This window comes from Delphinapterus leucas, chromosome 18, assembly GCF_059928025.1.
Source record: "Delphinapterus leucas isolate spDelLeu-1000000601 "Yukka" chromosome 18, BTC_Dleu_Yukka2, whole genome shotgun sequence".
In the NCBI taxonomy this organism is placed as follows: domain Eukaryota; kingdom Metazoa; phylum Chordata; class Mammalia; order Artiodactyla; family Monodontidae; genus Delphinapterus; species Delphinapterus leucas.
In genome coordinates, this window is record NC_143146.1 from 64,766,022 (window position 1) to 64,787,875 (window position 21,854).

General features: G+C 35.8%; 1 protein-coding gene across 7 annotated transcripts in view; it reads right to left on the minus strand.

The window, feature by feature from the left end:
- COG6 (component of oligomeric golgi complex 6) overlaps positions 1 to 21,854 on the minus strand; it is a 112,692-nt gene that overhangs the window by 86,007 nt on the left and 4,831 nt on the right. For all 7 annotated transcript variants that reach the window (XR_016388712.1, XR_002644677.3, XM_022574718.3 and 4 more), the window contains 10 exons: positions 20,387 to 20,458; positions 19,051 to 19,109; positions 13,196 to 13,307; positions 12,747 to 12,829; positions 12,293 to 12,363; positions 9,045 to 9,138; positions 4,184 to 4,312; positions 4,014 to 4,105; positions 2,137 to 2,201; positions 934 to 1,025 (listed from right to left, as the gene is read on the minus strand). Coding sequence is in view for 5 of the 7 variants with exons in the window: in XM_022574718.3 (XP_022430426.2) it covers positions 934 to 1,025; positions 2,137 to 2,201; positions 4,014 to 4,105; positions 4,184 to 4,312; positions 9,045 to 9,138; positions 12,293 to 12,363; positions 12,747 to 12,829; positions 13,196 to 13,307; positions 19,051 to 19,109; positions 20,387 to 20,458 (869 nt within the window). In the remaining 2 variants the exon portion in view is untranslated. The remainder of the gene's footprint in view (positions 1 to 933; positions 1,026 to 2,136; positions 2,202 to 4,013; positions 4,106 to 4,183; positions 4,313 to 9,044; positions 9,139 to 12,292; positions 12,364 to 12,746; positions 12,830 to 13,195; positions 13,308 to 19,050; positions 19,110 to 20,386; positions 20,459 to 21,854) is intronic.

Here is a 21,854-nt window from a genome sequence, read left to right on the forward strand (position 1 = left end):
GCTACCTAAATAGCATATATTTAGACTAATTAAGAAAAATCTGATAACATTTTGAAATAATTATTCTACATTCCATAATTCTCAATTTTATATTACAAGGATACTTCTTAGACTTATCCAATGGGGTTTCTCATTTTTGGCAGAATGTAAGACAAGCATGTATATAAAACAACTCCCTATTTTATTCTCCTATTCATGTATTGAAAGTGACTCTTCTGTTCCTGATACTGGCATGCTTGATAAAAAGAAATTTAAACTCATTTTTTAATAGGCTAATATGAAAACTATCAAAAACATAGATTAGAAGAACACTTTTAACACAACCACACATATAACATGGTCTTATATCTACAATAAGGCTCAAGTCTATGTATACCACCAAAAGATATTTGCAAGGTGAAAATGAATGCAAATTTTGGAGTTGAAGATCATATTTTATCTGATTAAGAACCACTTGTCTTATCTATAAAGTCACTTTTATTTAGAGAAGGTAAGACAGCTATTGCTTAGAGGAGATAAAGCTATCGTTCTGTTCTATCACTAATGGAAAACGAAATGTTAAGAATTTATGTAAACATCCAGAATAGGACATGTTACTAATTATGCCCCACTCTGAGTATAACATAAAGTTACTTTAGGTGCCATGGATCTCTTTTACTAATACAGGAGGACTCAAAAAATACTTATATTATAGACTTACACTGCTATGTGTGTGTGTGTGTACTTACGCTTGGAGAAGCTTTCTCCAAGGAAACGATGGACCTCAAAAGTACAGTATGTATAATACGCATATAATGATTCACATGGTGTAGAGGTTCTACTAGTTACTCTTAGTCATGTATAGAATACACACACAAAAAATATTACACTGTGTTCTAACTGAAATGAAGTGTCACATGGGATTTAACAAGCACATTTAACCATTCCACTTACCTGATTGTATGGTGATAAAATTTGAGGAGGTTAGAAATTTTATATAACAAAACTGCCCCAGGTTCAGCAACTATTACTTGTTCAATTCGAACCTATTAAAAAACACGTGAGAAAAAACTAAACATTTCCTAAAAGTGTAACTTTTCTTCATTAATCACATGTGGTATGAAGAGCATTAAAAAGATTAAATTTTATTATTGCAGAAATCACAAAATTCCTTCTAAATAAAGAACTCCTGAATATTAAATCACAGAGGATGGTAAAACAACACAGAAACTTTAGCACAGATATGCTCTACAAAAAAATGATCCATTACCTACAGAATGTGGTTCAAGGCATTTCCTATCAGAAATAATCAACACAATGAGGTCATCTCGAGGTTTTTCACCAGCGTATAATGGAATTTAGTTTAGCACTAAATTGCAAAGCAGCTGTTACATTCCTAAAAACAGATTATCAGTGAAAAGGTACTGCTCTACGAATGAATATTAAGGAAAAAAATGAAAAAAAAATCTTCTCTTTAAACAACTATACCAAGTTTCTTTCTATTAGAGAATCGGAAAGCAGATAAATCTTGAATTAGCACCAACCTCTTTGGCCAATTATAATACTGCCAGGGCAATACCTCAGATCTAGTTCAAGGTTAACTTGATATGCTCAAGTTTAACTACTAGGAATCTTTTCTAATTAAAATCCATCCCTCACTAATCTTTCCCTGACTTTATAGTCCCTAATTAACAAATACAATCTAAACCACACTGAATGTGCTTACTTACATATTATATTACATCTATGCTTATTAAGCTGCTGATAACATATGTGTCTTCTTGTTTCCTAACTGGATTCTAAACATAGACATTGTGTTTTCTGGTTCTCTTACATCTCTGCAGCATTTGGTTAGAACAGCACATACACAAGAGATGTTCAATAAACAAATGCTTTTGAAAACATTTAGATTTTGGAGTATGTCATAATACCAACGAATGTGATCTGCTAAAATGATATTTTATAAATACATGTATATGAGTATGCAAAAACCTCTTGCATAGAAAATTGGCAATGATTATTTTAAAATGCGTTTTATTACCCTACATTGTGTTAATCTGACAAAATTACGGCCTGAATTCAAGCTGCTGTTTCTTTAAAATCAGTCATTAATTTAACCAGCTACCATATAACATATATAAAAACAAAATATTTTACCTTTAGGGGCCTGCACACACCCTCAGTAATATGTCCAACAACTTCTTGAATATTTTCTTCAACACCTACAATTAATTACAACATAACTAAAATTTGTTTTCCATATTACACTTTGCTTCACGTAAGTTCAGAAAATTAACAAACACTAATACATATGATTAATGGCATTAATAAACATTTAAAATAACAATTAATGATATTTTATTGAGTTTAATATCTTTAGGACATTACTAATTATATTAATGAGTCTAAAGCCCTATCAATTGATTTGACTGTTGATTAATGAACATTGTTTCTTTGTGAAGAAGAGTAAACGTATGAAAAAAAGACTGTGAAATTTATTAACTGAAGGAGGTGATGTGAAGATGTATTAGCACTCATTCCACAAACTCCTTACTCTAGGCAGTAGTGCTAAGCACACAAACTACGGGTATAAAGATGGAAAACACGCCTTGCAATCTAATGGAAAAACCGACATTTACTGATTATCGACTATTTATCAAGGTCTGTACAGGGTACTTGACATGTACTGCTTGTAACCACCTTCATTTTTACAGATGGAGAGACTCAGGTTTAGAAGAATTCATGCCATTCCCACAGAATAACTTATTTCTAACTCCAATTATTTTCTTCCCACTTCTTAATGTTACCTCTCATGTAAATTTTCCTACATCTTTTAACAAGTACATTCTTTTAAACTGGGTAATTAGCATAACAGAAAACAACTTTAAAAAGTGCAGACTTTGTGCCAACCTATCACATATGCTGAATCTAATCTCAATATCGAAGAGTTAAAAACGAAGAGGTTAAGTCCTGCACCCATTCGTACACTGGCCTCTCCTGCAGATGACGTGCTAAACCAGGGCTGAGCTATTCAAAATAGGTGATACCAGTCACAACATCTCTCTTCACTTCCTAGCAAAGCCAGAGTATCTTAATTATCTACTAACCCCTTCTACAACAGGCATCTTAAGGTAGTCCCAACTAAGAAAATTTGAAATTCTGTAAACAGACGTTTGCAACTCAAAAATAATCATTTCTCTTCTTTGAAATCAAGACCAAAATTTTAGGTACATTTAGTACACAGCTAATTATTTATTTATTTGGCTGCATCAGGTCTTAGTTGCGGCACGCTGGGTCTTCGTTGAGGCGTGCAGGATCTTTTGTTGCGACGCACAGGCTCTTCATTGCAGCGTGCGGGCTTCTCTCTAGTTGTGGTGCGCAGGCTCCAGGGCGCATGGGCTCTGTAGTTTGCGGCACGCAGGCTCTCTAGTTGTGGTGCATGGGCTTAGTTGCCCCGCAGCATGTGGGATCTTAGTTCCCCGGCCAGGGATCAAACCCGCGTCCCCTGCACTAGAAGGCGGATTCTTTACCACTGGACCACCAGGGAAGTCTCAGTACATAGGTAATTATTCAAAAAACTTTAAAATAGTCACATGAGAATGAAAAAAGGGGCTGGAGAGTAGAAATGAAAGAAGTAGTAGCTTAACGACCTTAGGCCAGTCACTGACTGAGCCTGTGTACTCATAGATAAAATGAAGAGAACATCACCTTTTGCCTTTAAAGGATGGTGGCTGAGATAATGTAGGCCAGGCACTCCAGAGATGCCTTAAAAGTGAAGCAGAGGGGTCTAGGCTTACAAGGAAAGGTCCCAAGGGTCCAGTATAAAAATGTGATCAGTTGTGTGACAAAATGAAAGTGATGGAAAAGAAAGTCTATCAGCAGAAAAAGGGGGAAACTAGAGACAGGAAGATTAATTAGGATGCTTATTAAATCACCTAGTGTGACGAGTTTATCTCCATGAAGAAAACAGAAACAGAGAAGTCCTGCGTGATTTACTAGATCTAGGCATGAGTGGTAACAATCAGAGGACCCACCTTGTGTAGTTACATGCTTTAAGAGAGCTTCAAGGTGCTCTTTTTCAGAAGCAGTAGCCTGATGGAGCCAAGCCAACATATCTCCTACATATCTAATGAAAAAACTAAATGTTAGTAAAGGTTTCCTTCAGAAAAACATCGAATACTCCAATACTGTCTGACTACTATACCTCAAAGGGTCATGGGAGTGCATTTCAATGGGTCTAGGTGTACCTCCTGGGCCCCCTCTTGTAAGAGCATCGATAAATCCACGAACAACTGTACTTCTTCTAGCTGTTCCAAACTCATCTAAGGTATACCTAGAAGAAACAAGTTATTAACAAACAGTTGCTTTTCTTCCTAATGGTTACATCCAAGTATTCATGCACTTTCTAAGATATCTAAAGCTTTTTTTACACAATTCTCTCAAGCAATACTGTTTTAAACAACAAAAAATATTTATGAAATAACTTTATCATAATGATAATTCAGCCTAAAGGTGCATCTTTTTATGCCTAAGAAAGAATGCTGGGATTTGGAATCAGTAACAGAGGCAGTGGGTATAAGGGATAGAGCAGGGGATTTGGTAAAAGTAAAAATCAAGACAAGGTGGAAATCCAGGACTCTTCAGGTTTCAGTGCCCCCCTTGCCCAAAACATGATGTTCCACTGCACACATAAGGCCTAATATCTAGTTCTCAGAGGCTGGTTACAGTTAGAACTCTGCCATCCAAAATAGAAGACTTTTCCTTCTACATTAAAAAATTCTCATTTATATTTATTCAATATTATCAAAATTTACCATCAAAATTTGTCCAAAATATACTATTCATATTTAAAAGCTTATTTTGACTCCAATGTTAAACATGTGTTCCTTAAATTTACTGACCAACTATGCATACAGAGCAAATACTTTTACATATATTTACAAGTTATCAATTATGGTTGGGGGAAAAAAATGGACTTTCGAAGGTGAGGAATTTGTAGGAAAGAAAAGCTTTGAATGAAAGAATCAGACAATTTGGGATCAAATTATAGGATGGCTTAGAGTAACCAACAGTACCTGTTTCTTCGACTAGAATCAGCCTTTGTTTCCCATTATCACCACGCGATGCCCAACTGAAAGTTCTATTTTAAAAGTACATAGGAAAACAAAGTATTTTTTTCATAGTCCGATGTCAGCGGATTCTAGACCAATTAACTTTTAAATCCCTAAACAGTACTCTACTAAATGTTGAGAATTATTTCATTACCTTACATATAAATAAAAGTTATCAAAATTCCCCAAAGGTTTCCAGAAGAATTTCTTAGGCTATACTGCTTTCTTTAATATGCTACTGATTTAATGAAAAACTCACATTTTTTTTTAACGTAGGAAAGCTGGAAGATGGAATATTTTTAAATCAAAGTGTAGTGAAGAATCAATGGCTGTGAATTTTTAGGACTCTGAACCTTTTTAGAGGACTGTTTACTAGTAACCAGATCATGGTTGTTTGTGGTTTTTTGGTTTTGGTTAAAAATAAATGGTTTTGAAATTCCCTGCAGTGACATAGCAGATATATACGTCAAGATGAAAACGCAGTATCAAGCTAAGTGTTGCTAAAGTACACAATTGCCTTGCATTCACTTTCTATTTTTTAAAATAAATTAGAACCAAAATGCTTATTTCTATTTTTTGCCTCATGCTCTCAAATTATAAACGTTCAGGGTAAAGAATGCATTCCTTTAAATCAGCGGCCCCCAACCTTTTTGGCACCAGGGACCCGTTTCGTGGAAGACAATTCTTCCACAGAAGGGTGGGGGGGGATGGCTCAGGCTGTAACGCAAGCGATGGGGGCGACAGGGAGCCGCAGATGAAGCTTCCCTGGCTCAGCGCTCACCTCCTGCTGTGCGGCCGGGTTCCTAACAGGCCGAGGACCCCTACCGGTCTGCGGCCCGGGGGTTGGGGACCCCTGCTTTAAATGATCGTCAATTCCACGAAATGACTTGTGATCAGATGACTCCTTATGACAGCACAAAATTCACAAACTTTTAACTTTTTAAATATGTAAAACTAATCTTCACCCTCTGGACCCAAGTGGCTATGTAATAAACAGAAACAATGTAACTTCTGTTTCTAGGACTATTCACTGTGACCACAAGTTATATTAGAAACCAGTGAATCCACTGGCATTTTAAATGGGGGAGGGGCGATTTAAAAAGCCTAACAAACACTTGAATCTGTTTACTATAACATATAAACAATATTAATGCTTATTTTCCTGCAATAGATATAATTTGAAGAACAGCATGAACTAAAAGGAACCTTCAATGATACCTGAAGACATGAAACATCTTTTCCCAGAGACAGAAGAAAATTTCTTTGACCAAAACGGATTCTCTTCCAACAAAGGTCAAAAACTGAAAATGTACCTTTACAAAGGTGACTGTTAAAATTATGTAAATATTCTAAAATGCCTCTAGTTAAAATAAAAATTTAAATCTCCATTTTTTTATATCTAGCCATAGTAGAAAAAGAAAATTTCTGGTCAAACAGCAAATTAAAAGATGAAAAAATTTGTCCAAAAAAGAATTAAAAGATAAAATAGTGTAGAAACCTCTCTAAGAAATGCAACAAATAAAAAAATGAAGAAAAATCAGCATTGTACACATTACTATGTTCTTTAATAATTTATATGCTGAAGGTTTACCAATGGAAAGAAGACAACATCAATTTGTTCATTTCTACTTGTAATAAATTTCTTTTTGAAAAAACTTCTGTACTTGATTTATTAAAAGTCAATAACGCGTTAGCATTCGGTTATATAATACCTAAGAAAAACTGAGTATGGCAACTTTCCCCAAAGACTTCAGTAACTGACATTTTCTTGTACCTGATACTTACACACGTGAGACACAATAATGAACAGTGAAGCTTTTACACATCACTTAAATCAAGTTCATATAGTGCCATCTGGTGGTTAACATGATATACTATTAAGTTTTCCCTAAATTTAAAGAAACCACCACTTTTGGAAACAGGTGATTACTTAAGATGAAAGGACCATTTTCTCTTTCTTAGCATTCATGTTATGGTACTTAACTGTCACTAAAATCCTCCCTCTTCCCCATTCCACCCGCAAATGCTTCTTACAACCTTCTATACTGCACTACTGCCCCCATCCCCTGTGTGTCCTTGGGAGATAAATCTTTGCCTATTTTAGTTCTATTCTTTGTCTTTCAAGCATTTTGCCTTACTGTCGTGCCTTACTTCTCTTTAGTTGAAAACTTTCCAGTTTATCTCCTTTCAAAATAGAAATAATAGCTAATATTTTGTGATGAGCAAAGCATTATGGTAAACACCTTATGGGAACATTCTAATTTAATCTTCCCAACAACCCGGCAAGACAGGCACTACTTTTATCCTCATTTTACAGCTCAAGGAAACTGAAGCTTATAAAGGTGCATGGGTTCATCAAAAAATCTAACTCAGAGCCCACCTTTTAAACCATTATGCAATATTGCTCCTTCCCAAGTGTTGATCAAAAATCAAAATTTAGAAAAAATAATAGAAGTCAGCTGACCTTTTCAGATGCCCAAAACAGACAAAGGCATTTTTTTAAAAAGATTAACCTTGTGAACAATTATGAATCTGTGGTCAATGTTACACATTATTAAACAAACACCAAATGTTTTAAGTACCAAAAGACTCTCATAATCAAACACCAATAGCTTACAGTGAAAAAGCTGGGAAAGAAATTTCGAAGTCGATAAGATCTGCTGCGCTGGTGGTCAAGAGTGAACATCAGCTTATCACAGGCACCGGCACAACACGCAGGGCTATTATGATCCAGCTCTTGCTACTAACCCAACAGCCAGGGCAAGCTGTCGCAGTTTCCTAAAGGTACACGTTCCTCCTCAATCCACACCTTTGCACCTGCTGTTCCCTCAACCTGGGATCTTCTCTCCTCCCTTTTCATCCTGGAAAATGCTTATCACCTTAAGAAGTCATTTCATACCTACTTCCTGAGGGGAATTTCCTCTAATATTCACCCCCTTCCTCACCACAGACTACTTGAGCCACAAAGCACTTGAGACTTGACTTTTAGAAAAGCAATTAATGTATTCATTAAAGTGGATTTGTCTATTTGTTCAATAAAACAAAGCAATTTGAAGGCAATGCTTTATTGATGTTAAGTCTGCTGCACTTAGAACTGTGCTTAACACATAGTGAGTACTCAGTAAGTAGCACTGGGATGTTATTATTTTATGTAGCTGTCCAGCATTTGTGTTCTGGAACCTTATTACAGGACAAGCAACGTTCCAGTCAGAAAACAGAGTAAGAAGGAAATCCTCTAAAAATACGTAAGCATATGAAAGGCATGGCTCAGGGCAGGACTGATGCCTATGCAGGAGTCCCCTGGCTTTCTGTTTCCTGAATTTTAACTCCCCACTTGGTCTTCCTATTTCCATACTATTCCAGGCATTAAAAGTAAAAAGGTATTTACTTCTATTTTATATGAAAAGTAAAAGAAAAAATACAGAATAATAAAAAATTTATAAGTTAATAATGCGTAAAGTTCTTATCCAAAGCATTATCACATAGCGCTTGGCTGATATAACTTACAGGATCAAATACCTGAACTCTTTCTTTCTTAAGTCCTACTAATGGAATTCTAATTTTAAATTTTCTTTTTTCATCTCTGGGCAATTATTATTTGTCAGTCTATTCGACCTTCTCTCCAGGGCAGGGTTGATACAGGAGTTTTAGTTACATACAATTCCTAGGTCGTTAACGAGATGACAGATTGGGGAAAAGCCCTTAGCCTGTACACAAATAAGAGGTAGTCTAGATACAGGGACACCTTGGTTTTCATCTCCATGTTGCATTCTACAGCAAGTAATAATATGCAAATAAGCTGATGCCCCAATGGTACCGAGATGAGATAAAAACATCACTGTAAATTATTATATTGCTCACACTATTATATGTGAATTTGATAATACTGAAAGCCAATGTAAATTACCGAAGAAAAAGTAAGTTGTTTTTTTTAATTAGGAAAAAGTCACTCACTTATATAAGACAGGTCTATCCTGCAGGGCTTCCATTGCCTGAGTCAGTACTGGAGATATGTCACATGATTCTTGTGTCAATGCTCTGCATTCACCTGAAAAATCATTATAACACTTATTGTGTTATATAATCATTATAACATTATAACACTTGTTAAAGTACAATTAATAAGTACCTTATTATGTCTCTTGTACAGCCAGAGTCTAAATACTGTATTAAAAAAATGCTTGGGGGGCTTCCCTGGTGGCGCAGTGGTTGAGAGTCCGCCTGCTGATGCAGGGGACACGGGTTCGTGCCCCGGTCCGGGAAGATCCCACATGCCACAGAGCGGCTGGGCCCGTGAGCCATGGCCGCTGAGCCTGCGTGTCCAGAGCCTGTGCTCCGCAACGGGAGAGGCCACTGCAATGAGAGGCCCGCGTACCGCAAAAAAAAAAAAAAAAAAAAAAAAAAAAAAGCTTGGAAAAGCCTAGAGAACATGCCAATCAAAAACTAGTTCATGCTGTCAAACTGAAAATGTAAGCTTAAATACCTACATAACTTCAAATGACCACATCTGCTATCTGGTATACCATATATATATATATATATATATATATTTTTTTTTTGGGGGGTGTGTTGGGCTTTTGCTGCTGTGCGTGGGCTTTCTCTAGTTGCAGCGAGTGGGGACTACTCTTTGTTGTGGTGCACGGGCTTCTCATTGTGGTGGCTTCTCTTGTTGCGGAGCACGGGCTCTAGGCGCGCGGGCCTCAGCAGTTGCAGCACGCGGGCTCAGTAATTGTGCCTTCCGGGCTCTTGAGCACTGGCTCAGTAGTTGTGGCTCACGGGCTTAGTTGCTCCAAGGCATGTGGGATCTTCCCGGACCAGGGCTCAGACCCGTGTCCCCTGCATTGGCAGGCAGATTCTTAACCACTGCGCCACCAGGGAAGCCCCCACATATTTTAGTATTATAAAAAACTACAGTTCTGAAGAAACCAGTCAATGAACAAACGTGCACTAAATAACTGCTATACACATGGCAATGTCAAGGAGGGAAGGGAGTACTAAACATATATTACCAGTTCCTTACCTTGGGAGCAATCTTCAAGGAGTTTGCTAAAATGTTTATATGGGTAACTAATATATAGTATTAAGATTATAATTTCAAAATTGTTTAGATTTTAAACTGTTTAAAAAATCTGTACACCAATATGTCCTTTATTTTACTATCCTATCTATAAAATACTTATTAAATGTCTACTCTGCTCAAAAAACTCAGAGCACGTTCAGAAGTTCCCAACCTTTGGGAATATGAGGACCTCACGCTAGCAGTATATTTTTCTGGCACACACTGACTGAGAAAAACATACACGTGTATGGGATTGGAGCTATCTTACGATGACTCCAGTGTCCTTAGGAGTCAGAATGTCAGTTTGGAACTTCCACGTTAGACGTCATGGGAGCACAAAGAAATATGAGGCAATGTCCTTGCCTTTATGAAAACAGAAATCTAACTGGAGAGCTAAGACATACATATATGAAAAGTTAAGTTATGTTAGAATAGTAAATTATTGAATACCAAATAAATATATTCAGTAGTTAGTGTTCAGAGATGGGAAAAGCCACTATGATTTAATGTAGTTGTGGAGAGTTCCAGGAAGATGTAGAACCTAAGCCAGACTTTGAAGACTGAGGTAGGATTTGGATATAAAGAGGGAAAGCCAGACCATACTCCAAATAGGAGTAAACAGTGCAAACAAGAGAAGTAGAAAAAGAAACAAGTTTTGGGGCTTCCCTGGTAGCACAGTGGATAAGAATCTGCCTGCCAATGCAGGGGACGCAGGTTCGATCCCTGGTCCGGGAAAAGCCCACATGCCGCGGAGCAACTGAGCCCGTGCACCACAACTACTAAGCCTACGCTCTAGAGCCCACGAGCCACAACTACTGAAGCCCGCGCACCTAGAGCCCGTGCTCCGCAACAAGAGAAGCCACCGCAATGAGAAGCCCGTGCACCGCAATGAAGAGTAGCTCCCGCTCGCCGCAACTAGGGAAAGCCCGCGTGCAGCAACGAAGACTCAACACAGCCATACATACGTATAAATAAACATTAAAAAAAAAAAGAAAGAAGTTTTGGAGATAAAGAGTAAATCATCTGAAACACATAAGGTTTTTCACAGTCAAGTACAAGTATACTGGTTAACTGGATTTAATCCCAACTCCTTCCAACAGTCAGCTGGTAACATCTATTAAAATATCCTGTGCACATGTTCCATTCTTGAAGTCTTAACTACTTTGTTTTTAACAGGCAATTCTATGAACAGACTACTGAAACATTTTAAAGCAAACCTAAAGCAAATAAACCATTTGTGATAGGCAAAATAATGGTCCTCCAAAGATCCCTAATCCCTGAAACCTGTGAATATGCCATCTTACGTGGCAAAAGGAACTTTGCAGATGGAATTAAGGTGACAGACCTTAAAATAGGGACATTTTCCCAGATAACCCAAGTGGGTCCAAGATAATCATATAGGTCTTAAAAGTAAAAAAGGCTAGCAAAAGAGTTAGAGATATGAGATGGAAGAAGAGGCAGAAGAGACTCAAAGTGAGAAAGTGACTCCATCTACCCATTACTGGCTTCGAAGATGGAGGAAGGGGCCACAAGCCAAAGAATGCAGACAGCCTCTAGAAGCTGGGAAAGACCCTCAGTGACAGCCAGCAAGGCAACTCAGAGCTCAGTCCTCAGACTCAAAGAACTAAGTTATGCCAACAAACTGAATGAGCAAGGAAACAGACTACTCCTTAGAGCCTCCAGAAATGAATGCAGCCCTGCCCACATTTTAATTTTAGCATGGTGATTTCTGACTACAGAACTATAAAATAATAAATTTGTGTTATTTTAAGCCATTAAGATTGTGTTAAATTTGTTACAGCAGTAATAGAAAAACTCACCATTTATTATAGTTGTAGTAACTACTATATGTAAATAACATGTCATGTAAATAACAAGAGATGTCTAATCAACTTTAAGATAATCTGGGGCAGAAATACTGACTTTATTTTTTTATTCCCATCCTTAATCATAGACAGTGCTTGAATGATAGTAGATGTTTATGAGACACATACAAAGACAATATGTTCAAATATAAAGTTTTTCTTTTTAAAAATAGTTTTTGATTACTAAGATCAAAATGATATCAAATAAAGACTAAGTGAAATAACAAAATCAAACACTAATATTCATGAATCTAGACTGCATAAAAGAAATCACTTACTTTGAGCCCACCGGTAAAGTCTTTCATAAGATGTTTCTTGAAGCAAGGCCATCTGTTCCATAATTTCTAAACTAAAAACATTAAAGGTTTATTATAATTTATTAAAAAGTTTTAGCCAATAGCTATTGAATATATCTAAGAACCTAATCACTTTATTTAATTACAGAGTGATTTGGTTATAGCCTATTAACTTTTTATCATCTTGTGGAATAATTTTTCAGTAAATGTTTATAATTAAATGTCGCCAAGTTTAACACCATCACTTAGATACCCAACTGCTGTTTTACTCTAAACGTATCAGGGTATAACTTTCTCCTTATCCAAAGATACATAAAGATTAAACTTCTATTTCACAAAATGTCATAATGTCATATACTTTAAGAAGAACCTAGAAAATCGTTAAATTTTAGAAATATAAAAGGTAACACAATCATGAACTGAAAAGACTACTCACCCTGCTGTTTGTTGGTTTGTACGCAAGAGAACTTTGACATCATTATGAATCTGTTTTACTCTTCCCAATGCCTTGAAAAAATCCTTTAAAATTAAAGCATATTCTTTTTAACTATAGATCTAGAATACAGAATTTACAAAAGAAGCAATTAACAAGACTGAAAATGGTTGCCAAAGGACTTAGAGATGGGAAGGAGTGGGATAGGTGATGCAGGTTTTCTTTATAAGCCATGTTGTACTCTTTGACTTCTAAAAACAACCAAAAAAAAGGATATGTATTGCTTTGAAAAATAAGGTAATTTAAAATATGCACCTTAATTGCTAAATTTAAAAACATTTTTAAATCAAAAAAAATTTTAGGTGGTAAAATAAAGCCTTAAAAAAAGAGTGATTTCTCTATAACATCTGTAACTGCTATGCTTTAAGTGATTTTAACAGAGAGCAAAATACCTCAGTGATAGGTCCTTCTCTTGTACCTCGGAGAAGACTCATTTCGTCAGAAGTCAGCTGGAACTTGGATAAGAAGGCATCTGCAACTTGCGCTCTTATTTCTAATGTTTGACTGTAATATTTCAAAAAAGGCAACAAAAAATCAAGCACACTATGCATCTGCATAGCTTTAAGACAAGTTACATCTGACCTAACTTTTAAAACAAAGGTGTGGAAGAGTCTCAATATCTTCAAAAGCCTTATTTCTGCCTCAAATATTAGAAGCCCATCAGGCACGTAGGTGATAAAACTGGCTGATGTTGTTCAGTAGAAGCCACAGTAAAATGATTAATCATTAAGCAGAAGAAGAAATACGTTCATGAATGGTCCGGGTATTACAATCCTTAGCCACTTAGGTGTACTTGCACAGTTTGCCTCTTGAAAACAAAGTTATCTTACGGAAGAGAAATATGCCAGTTAATTTCTTCTCAGTCACTAAAAAAATCCTAAGCCTTTGAAGCTTGCACATGAAGTACACAACAACCAAAAATCAGGTCCATTATTTTTTTATTTTAGGTTAGAAATAGTAGTCAAGAATTCATTTAGTAATCCCTCATTACATCAAAAAAATCACTCTTCCACTCTCCCTTCCCCACTTTTTCTGTATACGATCATAACAAAAAAAAAAAGTCTTTTCAATTATACTATCCGAACGCAACCTATCTAGACTAGCTGACAATTAGCAAAAGGCACACTCTAGTCTGCAGGGACCTGGAGGACTGAGCAGGGTCCCATCTAAGGGCAAGTCAGGAATACAAACTACAAGAGCAGAAATTCAACATCCCTGCCTTCTAGATCTTAGATGTGAAGATATATAAATAAAATTATAAGTGTTTCACTAGTAGTATTCACAGGGCAGTGATATTCTACAATCTAACAATATTCAAATGAAACTGAACAAAGATAAACATTAACCCTATCTGAACAGACAGTACAACGCATGCCATCTTTGTTTGTACTCGAGTTGTGAGGTTTTAAATTCAGTCAAATGCCCTGCTGAATGACATAGAAGGTTAGAAAGGAAAGGTCCTCCAGGTGGCAGTAATGTTCTGTTTTTCTCAAATAATGTAAATCACCTAATTAAATTTATACAGATTTAAATAGCCTATGTCCTTAATCATCTTATTAACACTGATACTGATATCTAAAAGTTACCTAAACAGGTTTTGTTTTATATTTTTAGATAAAGCTCAAATTGTTATCATACAGGATTTAAGGCAATTTTAACACTTCATAAAATTCCTTGAGACTATACAAATTAACCATTTCAATGAAAACGTTTTGAGAGTTTCTTTTGGATCTTTATAGTCAATTTATCACACACAACGGAAAATTCATCGCTTTATTGGTTCATTTTGTTTAAACTAAATCTAGTACAGTTGACCCTTGAACAACATGGGGGTCAGGGACGCCGACCCCAGCCCCCAACCCCCTGCCCTGTGCAATGGAAAATCTGCACCAGCCAGATTCAACTTTACAGCCAGCCCTCTGCACCAGAGGATTCAACCCACCATGGACTGGGTAGGACTGCAGTACATATTAACTGAAAAAAAAACCCACATATAAGTGGACCTGTGCAGTTCAAACCCGTACTGCTCAAGGATCAACTGTAAATTCAAGATATTATTTAAATCACATTACTCTTTAGTTTTACCATATATAGTCTTCCCAGGTAAAATTTCACAACCATTCTTGACGAAGTTGAGGAGTATTTGTACAATCAAGTAGCATGAACAGGGATCTCCAAGGTGTAAAGGCCCTGAACTAGGGTCTGAGGTGACAAAAGGTACACATGAGGCAGACCCTGCCTTACTGTACAATACAAATGAAATATGGTAACTTTTGGAGGGCTTTTAGTATCTAAATTAAAAGTATATGAAATTAATGCTAAAATAAAACATAAATGATTATTGTAAATTAAAACTTCTAAGAGTATTTGATGTGTATTCATGTAATCACTGTATATGATGTAAGTTATATAAAACATAAGTGAATATGGCAAATGCATACTGTGGAATAATATACAGCAAATAAAAAATGAGGTCGAGCTATATGTATTCACACAAAATTATCTATAAGGCACTTATAGGTACAAAAAACAAGTCACAGAAAAATACGTACAGCAACCCCCATGTACTTTTAAAAAGAAACTTTACACATACACAGGAATTTTCAGGACATGTATTCACATACTGCCTGAGTATATAAAATAAACAGATTATTTCATTTTTATAATGATTCTTTTAAACCATCCCAGAACATGATTTATGAATCTTGTGGTATTGTTTTTTCCTGAAAATATACCCCTGTCATATTTTAACTCTAACTTCTAAACTCATCTCCACCAAATAATTTCAAAATAATTGAAAAAAGCTAGCAAAAAAAAGGGGTGGGTGGGGAGGCATAAGATATAGATCAAAACAAAAAAAAAGCAAAGAAATATACATGGCAAAACAAAATGAAAACAAGGTTGATCTACCAATATTCGGTTAAATGTAAATTAAAATAGTGTGATACCATTTTTCATCTATAAAATTGCTGTTTTTAATGACAACATCTAGTGTCTACAGGGTTTAATAAAATAGACATTCTCATATATTGCTGATGAAGCTGGAAATTGGCATAACCTTTCCGGAGAGAAATTTAGGCAATATATATGAAGATACTTTTTAAAATTTCTACCATTTGATTCTTTAATTACAATCAAATTCTAGGAATTTATCCTAAGAAAATAATCTGAAATGCACAAAATGATTTAGAAACACTTACCAAACCATTATGTTTAATAATGGAAACAATATCTGATAATTTTAAAATGCTTGTTCATTCACAAGAAAAAATACAATGCCACATTAAAAAACATGTTTTTTAAAAATAAATGATATAGGAAAACGAACATGAAATTTTATGTGAGTGAAGTAAAATGTAACTATGCATACATACTAACTCTGGGAGAAGATACACCAAACTGTTAACAGTGGCTATGTCTGGGTGGTGAAACTATACCTGACTGTAATTTTCTTCTTTAAGTCTTACATACATAAAGGAGAAGAAAGAAGAAAGATGTGATGTTCCCCTGCCTTCTCCTAACTTTTTACCAGGCAATGAAAGAATATGTATCACATATGCTCTATATTTTTACATGTATATTTGTGCAAAATAAATCCTTTTTATATTTTTATGTGTTACCAACTTCAAAACCTAAATTAAAATAGTTTATAACAAATAATTAAAATTACAAAACCATTAAAAAATAAAGTAGTAAGAAAGAAAGAGGGACTTCGCTGGTGGCGCAGTGGTTAAGAATCCACCTGCCAATGCAGGGGACACGAGTTTGAGCCCTGGTCCGGGAAGATCCCACATGCCGCGGAGCAACTAAGCCCATGCGCCACAACTACTGAGCCTGTACTCTAGAGCCCGCAAGCCACATTACTGAAGCCCACATGCCCTGGGCCCACACGCTGCAACTACTGAAGCCCACATGCTCTAGGGCCCGTGTGCCGCAACTACTGAGCTCGCGTGCTGCAACTACTGAAGCCTGTGTGCCTACAGCCTGTGCTCCACAACGAGAGAAGCCACCGCAATGAGAAGCCCCTGCACTGCAACTAAGAGGAGCTCCTGCTTGCCCCAACTAGAGAAAGCCTGCACCCAGGAACAAAGACTCAACGCAGCCAAAAATAAATAAAAGGAAAAAAAGAAAAAGAGAAAGAATGAGAACTTAAATAACATAGCTGAGGAAAGCTATCGCAATTAAGTGCAGAACAGCCTAAACTTCCAGCCACCAAAGCCAATGTAGAAACAAGATGTGCTACACAACTTTGTCTAATAAGGGGGGAGAAATATGAAGGGTAACGCTCCTTGAGGTATGTCAGGCAGTGTGTTCAGCAGACTATACCCTGTGACATAGTTTATTATTCCTTTTTTCAGATGTGATAACTGAGACTGAGGGAGGTTAAGAAATAACTCATTAACGATTAAAAATCTAATGACCTCTTACCCAAGATTTGTATTAGAATTCAGGTTTTCAAGGTCTACATTCTTTCCACTAACATACTACACCTCAAAAATAAACAAACATAAGCCAGAGGCTATGTTTTTCTGAGTCCAGACAGAAATTTGGCTGGTAGGCCTTTCCATGAGACAAAAAAATACATAATAAATAGTGATTTCAGTGGTATTCAAAAATACGGAGGTATGTTCATCTGGACATAGCCTTTCCTAATCATCAATGAAACCCATCTTCTGACTGTCAATTAAACATTAAGGGCAAATGTTAAACTGCAGTTCTGTGGAGACAATTCTACACCAAACTTTACCTATAGAGCAACAGCTGTCAAAATGACCTCCTTCTAACTCAGCTGGAAAAACTATTCATATCATTTATAAATTTGTCTGAATAAGAATATCATGTTATCCAAATAAGCCCACAGAATTTCTATTTCTAAAGCCAAATGCTTGTCTAAGTTTCTCGTTAAAAAGGAAAAGGTAATTTTTTAAAATGGAAAAACAACTCTGCCAGCACCCAGGAATCTGTTATGATTTCTGCTATGTAATTTTCTTAAAATACATTCACACAAATGTTAATTTGGCACATCAAATCCATAGCTCTTGGGATACTAGAATGCCATAAATGTTTGCTTCCCAGAAACATGCCAGGCCAAAACACTTTTTTCATAGGCTTACTAAAATAATAAACATAAACAACCTTGCTTAAATAGTTTTGACAACATATGAACAGAAGGACAATATTCTAATATTGCCTCCTGCAGACATTAACCAGTCCCATACATGTTACGAGCTCCAATAAAATGCTTATTTTTCATTTTTTATGTTCCTTTCCTGACATTGGAATAGCTATATTTCATATTCATTCACTCAAAATTATTTATTGAATCTACAATGTGTTATGCATTGGAGACACAAAAAGAGACTAAGAAATTGTCATCGTTCTCAAGGAGCTCACAGTTCAGTAGGAAAGAGAGTCAATCAAACCAATCATTAGTTACAAGACTGTACTACACACTACAGTAAAGATGGCAAGAGAAAGATTTAACTCAGACCAGAAACTCAGACCACAAACTTTGTAAACAGGATTGGTGATCTGTTACTCTTAGTTTTAGTCACAATTTTCAGTTGAATCCATATATGTTTTTATAGTCAGCCAACAATAACTTAACAGAAAAATTTATGTGTGGGTCTCTAACTGCAAATTTCTTTTCTAGGAAACTTTTCTTTCAAAAGATTAGTTGTGATACTAAAAACATTCTAATTTGATGCTCAAGGCACATGCTTAGTTCTGAGTACAGAAATCCAGCACCTGCCTTTCCTTAGAGAGTTGGCTGCTCTGTAGAGCCAACCATCTCTTCACATCAGCTGAGGCTGCAACTTTTCTCATCGTGGTCCATGCACCAATGGGAGAGACCTGTGTGGTGATGGAACGGTTCTGTATCTTGACTGTAGCAAGATGCATAATCGGAAGTAAAAAATAAAAGACAATTATGAGAAAAAGATAATAAAATTACTAAAACTTTGAAAAATCCACATTTTAAAAAGCAGTCATTTTTTAATTCTATGGCAAACAAACAATGCATCATCACTTCCAAAGAGGGATAATCTCTCAATCATCCCAATTATCAATGTTCCTAAACTATTGTTTTATGTTTATTTTACTCTTGGATAACAGCTTACAACCTCATACTTTGTATCATTTTTGAGTCACGTTTTTGATTATTGTTTTAACTTTGAATTTATCTATAATTTTCTTTCCCAGTTATCTCCAAATTAATGAAGAGTTGATTATGTAAAGAAAAACTTACCTTTCAGCTTGAAGCTTAGTGGTTTTTATTATTAAATCTTGAGTCTGTTCCTTTGCTGCCTAAAATTATAAACATATCTATTATCAGTACATTTCAACTTTTTTCAACTTCAGAAAACTAATACTGCCACTTACTGGAGTTCAGACTATAGCAAATGAGATCACACTCCAGAACTCAAAAGTTTAAAAAAGGCCCAAGTACCTGAAATAGATGTTTCAAGGCTCATACACTACGTTTAATAAGAAGAACTCACTCAGAATGCTAAGGCTTACAAGAAAGAAAAAGGTATCACAACGATGTTTATTAAGGAATTTAATAGTTCCTGATGCTTCTCAGTGGAACAGAAGCACTGCCAGAGCCAGGTAAGGATGAAGAAGAGGACTTCGGCTATAGACATGCTGAGTTGAGGTACCAGGAAACCTCCGAATGAAGCTGTAAAGTTAAGTCACTGATACGCTGCTGTGGAACTCAACAGAAATACCCAAGGTGGAGATAAAAATTTGAGAGTTGGGATATACAAAAAAGAAAACCCTCATATAGGATTCTGGAGAACATTAAAGATAGCCCCATCTAAAGGACAGAGGGCTGTTCCTGGCCAAGTCATACTAAACAATCCTCTCTCTCCCAAACCAGAGCTGAAAGGATCAGGAGTGAAAACTTGATGAAAAGGTATTTCAAGGACTAGGAAAATATTTATAAAGTGAATTGCAACAAATCACAAGTGTAACCAGTGAGATTCTCTCTCAAAGACCTGAACTGGGGAACACTACAAAACTAAGGCAGTTACTAACGAGAAGAGAAACAAGTGAGTGGCTGTGAGGCAGGTAGAAACACAGGGCATTAAATGAGTCAGAAGTATGTAGGTCAATGTTAACTCTACAGCCAAACTAGAGGTTTGGAACTGCTTTAATAAACAGACCTAAACTTACATACATTTTCCTGAGATGTTTTTAGGCTGAACATAAATCATAATTAAGCTGGGTCTTTACTGGGCATAGCATTAGTTTGAAATTATTCCTAAGGCTTTCTACTAAGGAATTTATTTCTGCTGCATTTGTTGAACATTATGGGATTGAAAAGTGGATCAAAATTCCACAGTTATCTCCATACTGACAAGATCAAAATACAAAGGCTTCTGGAGTTAACTGCGCAATATTAGTAAACCGTCACCAAAGAGACACAAAGACATTTATAGTTAAAAAAAATAAGCATGATATTTATATTCAAACATCCTACAGGGCATGAGGTATCAGATATCCACACATTTTGTAGACCTATCTAGCAATTTCTGAAAGCTTATCAGGAACTAGGCTAAAATCCAGACATTATACAGTACCTGTAGGCGACATGTCATATCTTGACAACAGCTGTTCATTGCCTGAACATCTTCATGTATGCTTTCAAGTTCCTGAAAAGGAAAAAAGTAACATCAAGCAGTATATATATAGTTAAAGAAATTTCTCCTCTTAGCCAAATCCTTATTTTTGTCCCTTTCTTGCCAAAGCATGACAAAAGATCCCATATTTAAGACTGAAAATGATTAAAAAGAATAATATCTAGTATAAGAAAAGATGTAAAAAAAAAAACCTAGTATATTCTTTTTAGAGGGTCTGACAATAGGAAAATGGCAAATGCTTTAAGAATATGAATACCTGTTTATTCAGAAATTCTCATACTAAGAATTTATCCTAAGAAATTAATCAGATAAGTGTGCAATATATGTAAGAGATGATCAACACAGAGTTGCCTAAAACAAATGGAAAATGTGAAATGTTTCCAACCATACAATGGAAACCCGTGCATACATTAACAACGATAATATCTGTGTGTGTGTGTGTGTGTGTAAATTAGCATGGAAAGATGTCTACATAAAGCTAAAAGAAGGCTTATAAAGCAATACATATATATGTGTGCAGAAGAACACAGGGAAGACTCTATGAAGGGCTATACAATAAAATACTGACAGGTTATTTCTGTGTAGTAGAATCGTAAGTAATGTCGCTAGTTCCTTCTATTTCTGACTTTATTATTTATCTTTTCTATAATGAATTATTTATAACTTTTAATTAATAAAAAACAAGAAAATTTGAAAACCCAATAAACTAACAATAGTGCCTCCTCCTGTATGGTTGAAAGTAATCACATGTTAGATCATGCCAAAAACCTGGTAAGTCTCCCAGTAACATTCTTTCCCTATATACTCCCACCTCCAGCCCCCTCCACATATGCAAGAATTTAGCTGGTCACTAAGGTCTATCATTTATAGCCCTTATTATGTACATCTTATCCATTTCTTTTTTTACAACCCAAACAGCTACTACTTGAGTTCAGTTCAATTTCTTTCTCCTGTATGGACTGATAAAAAACGGTCTTCCAACAGGCCTCCCATGCTCCAAACTCTTTACTAAATCATTCTCTACAATCTTTACTGAACCAATCTCTTAATATGAAAAAATGATATCACAGAATTATATTTAACTTCATACTGCACTATTATCTTCTTTTTCCCAATTCAATTCAGTGTAATACAACAGAAAGATATGCAAGGAAAGAAAGTTTCAGTGGTAGACATGGTCTTACTATGGTCTCTTTCAACACAATGCCCAAACCTTCAAATGAAAACATGACAGTTTTATGAAGGGATGGGCCAATCATAGGGCAAGAGATAAGAAAGCAACCAAGCAGGACTACGAACAAAATGTAAGGATGAACTAGAGTTAGGAAATCACTTACAAGAGTATGAGCATACATCCTAGTTCCAGAATTACATTTTTTCCTTTCTCTATATAAAGTACTTTGAATTA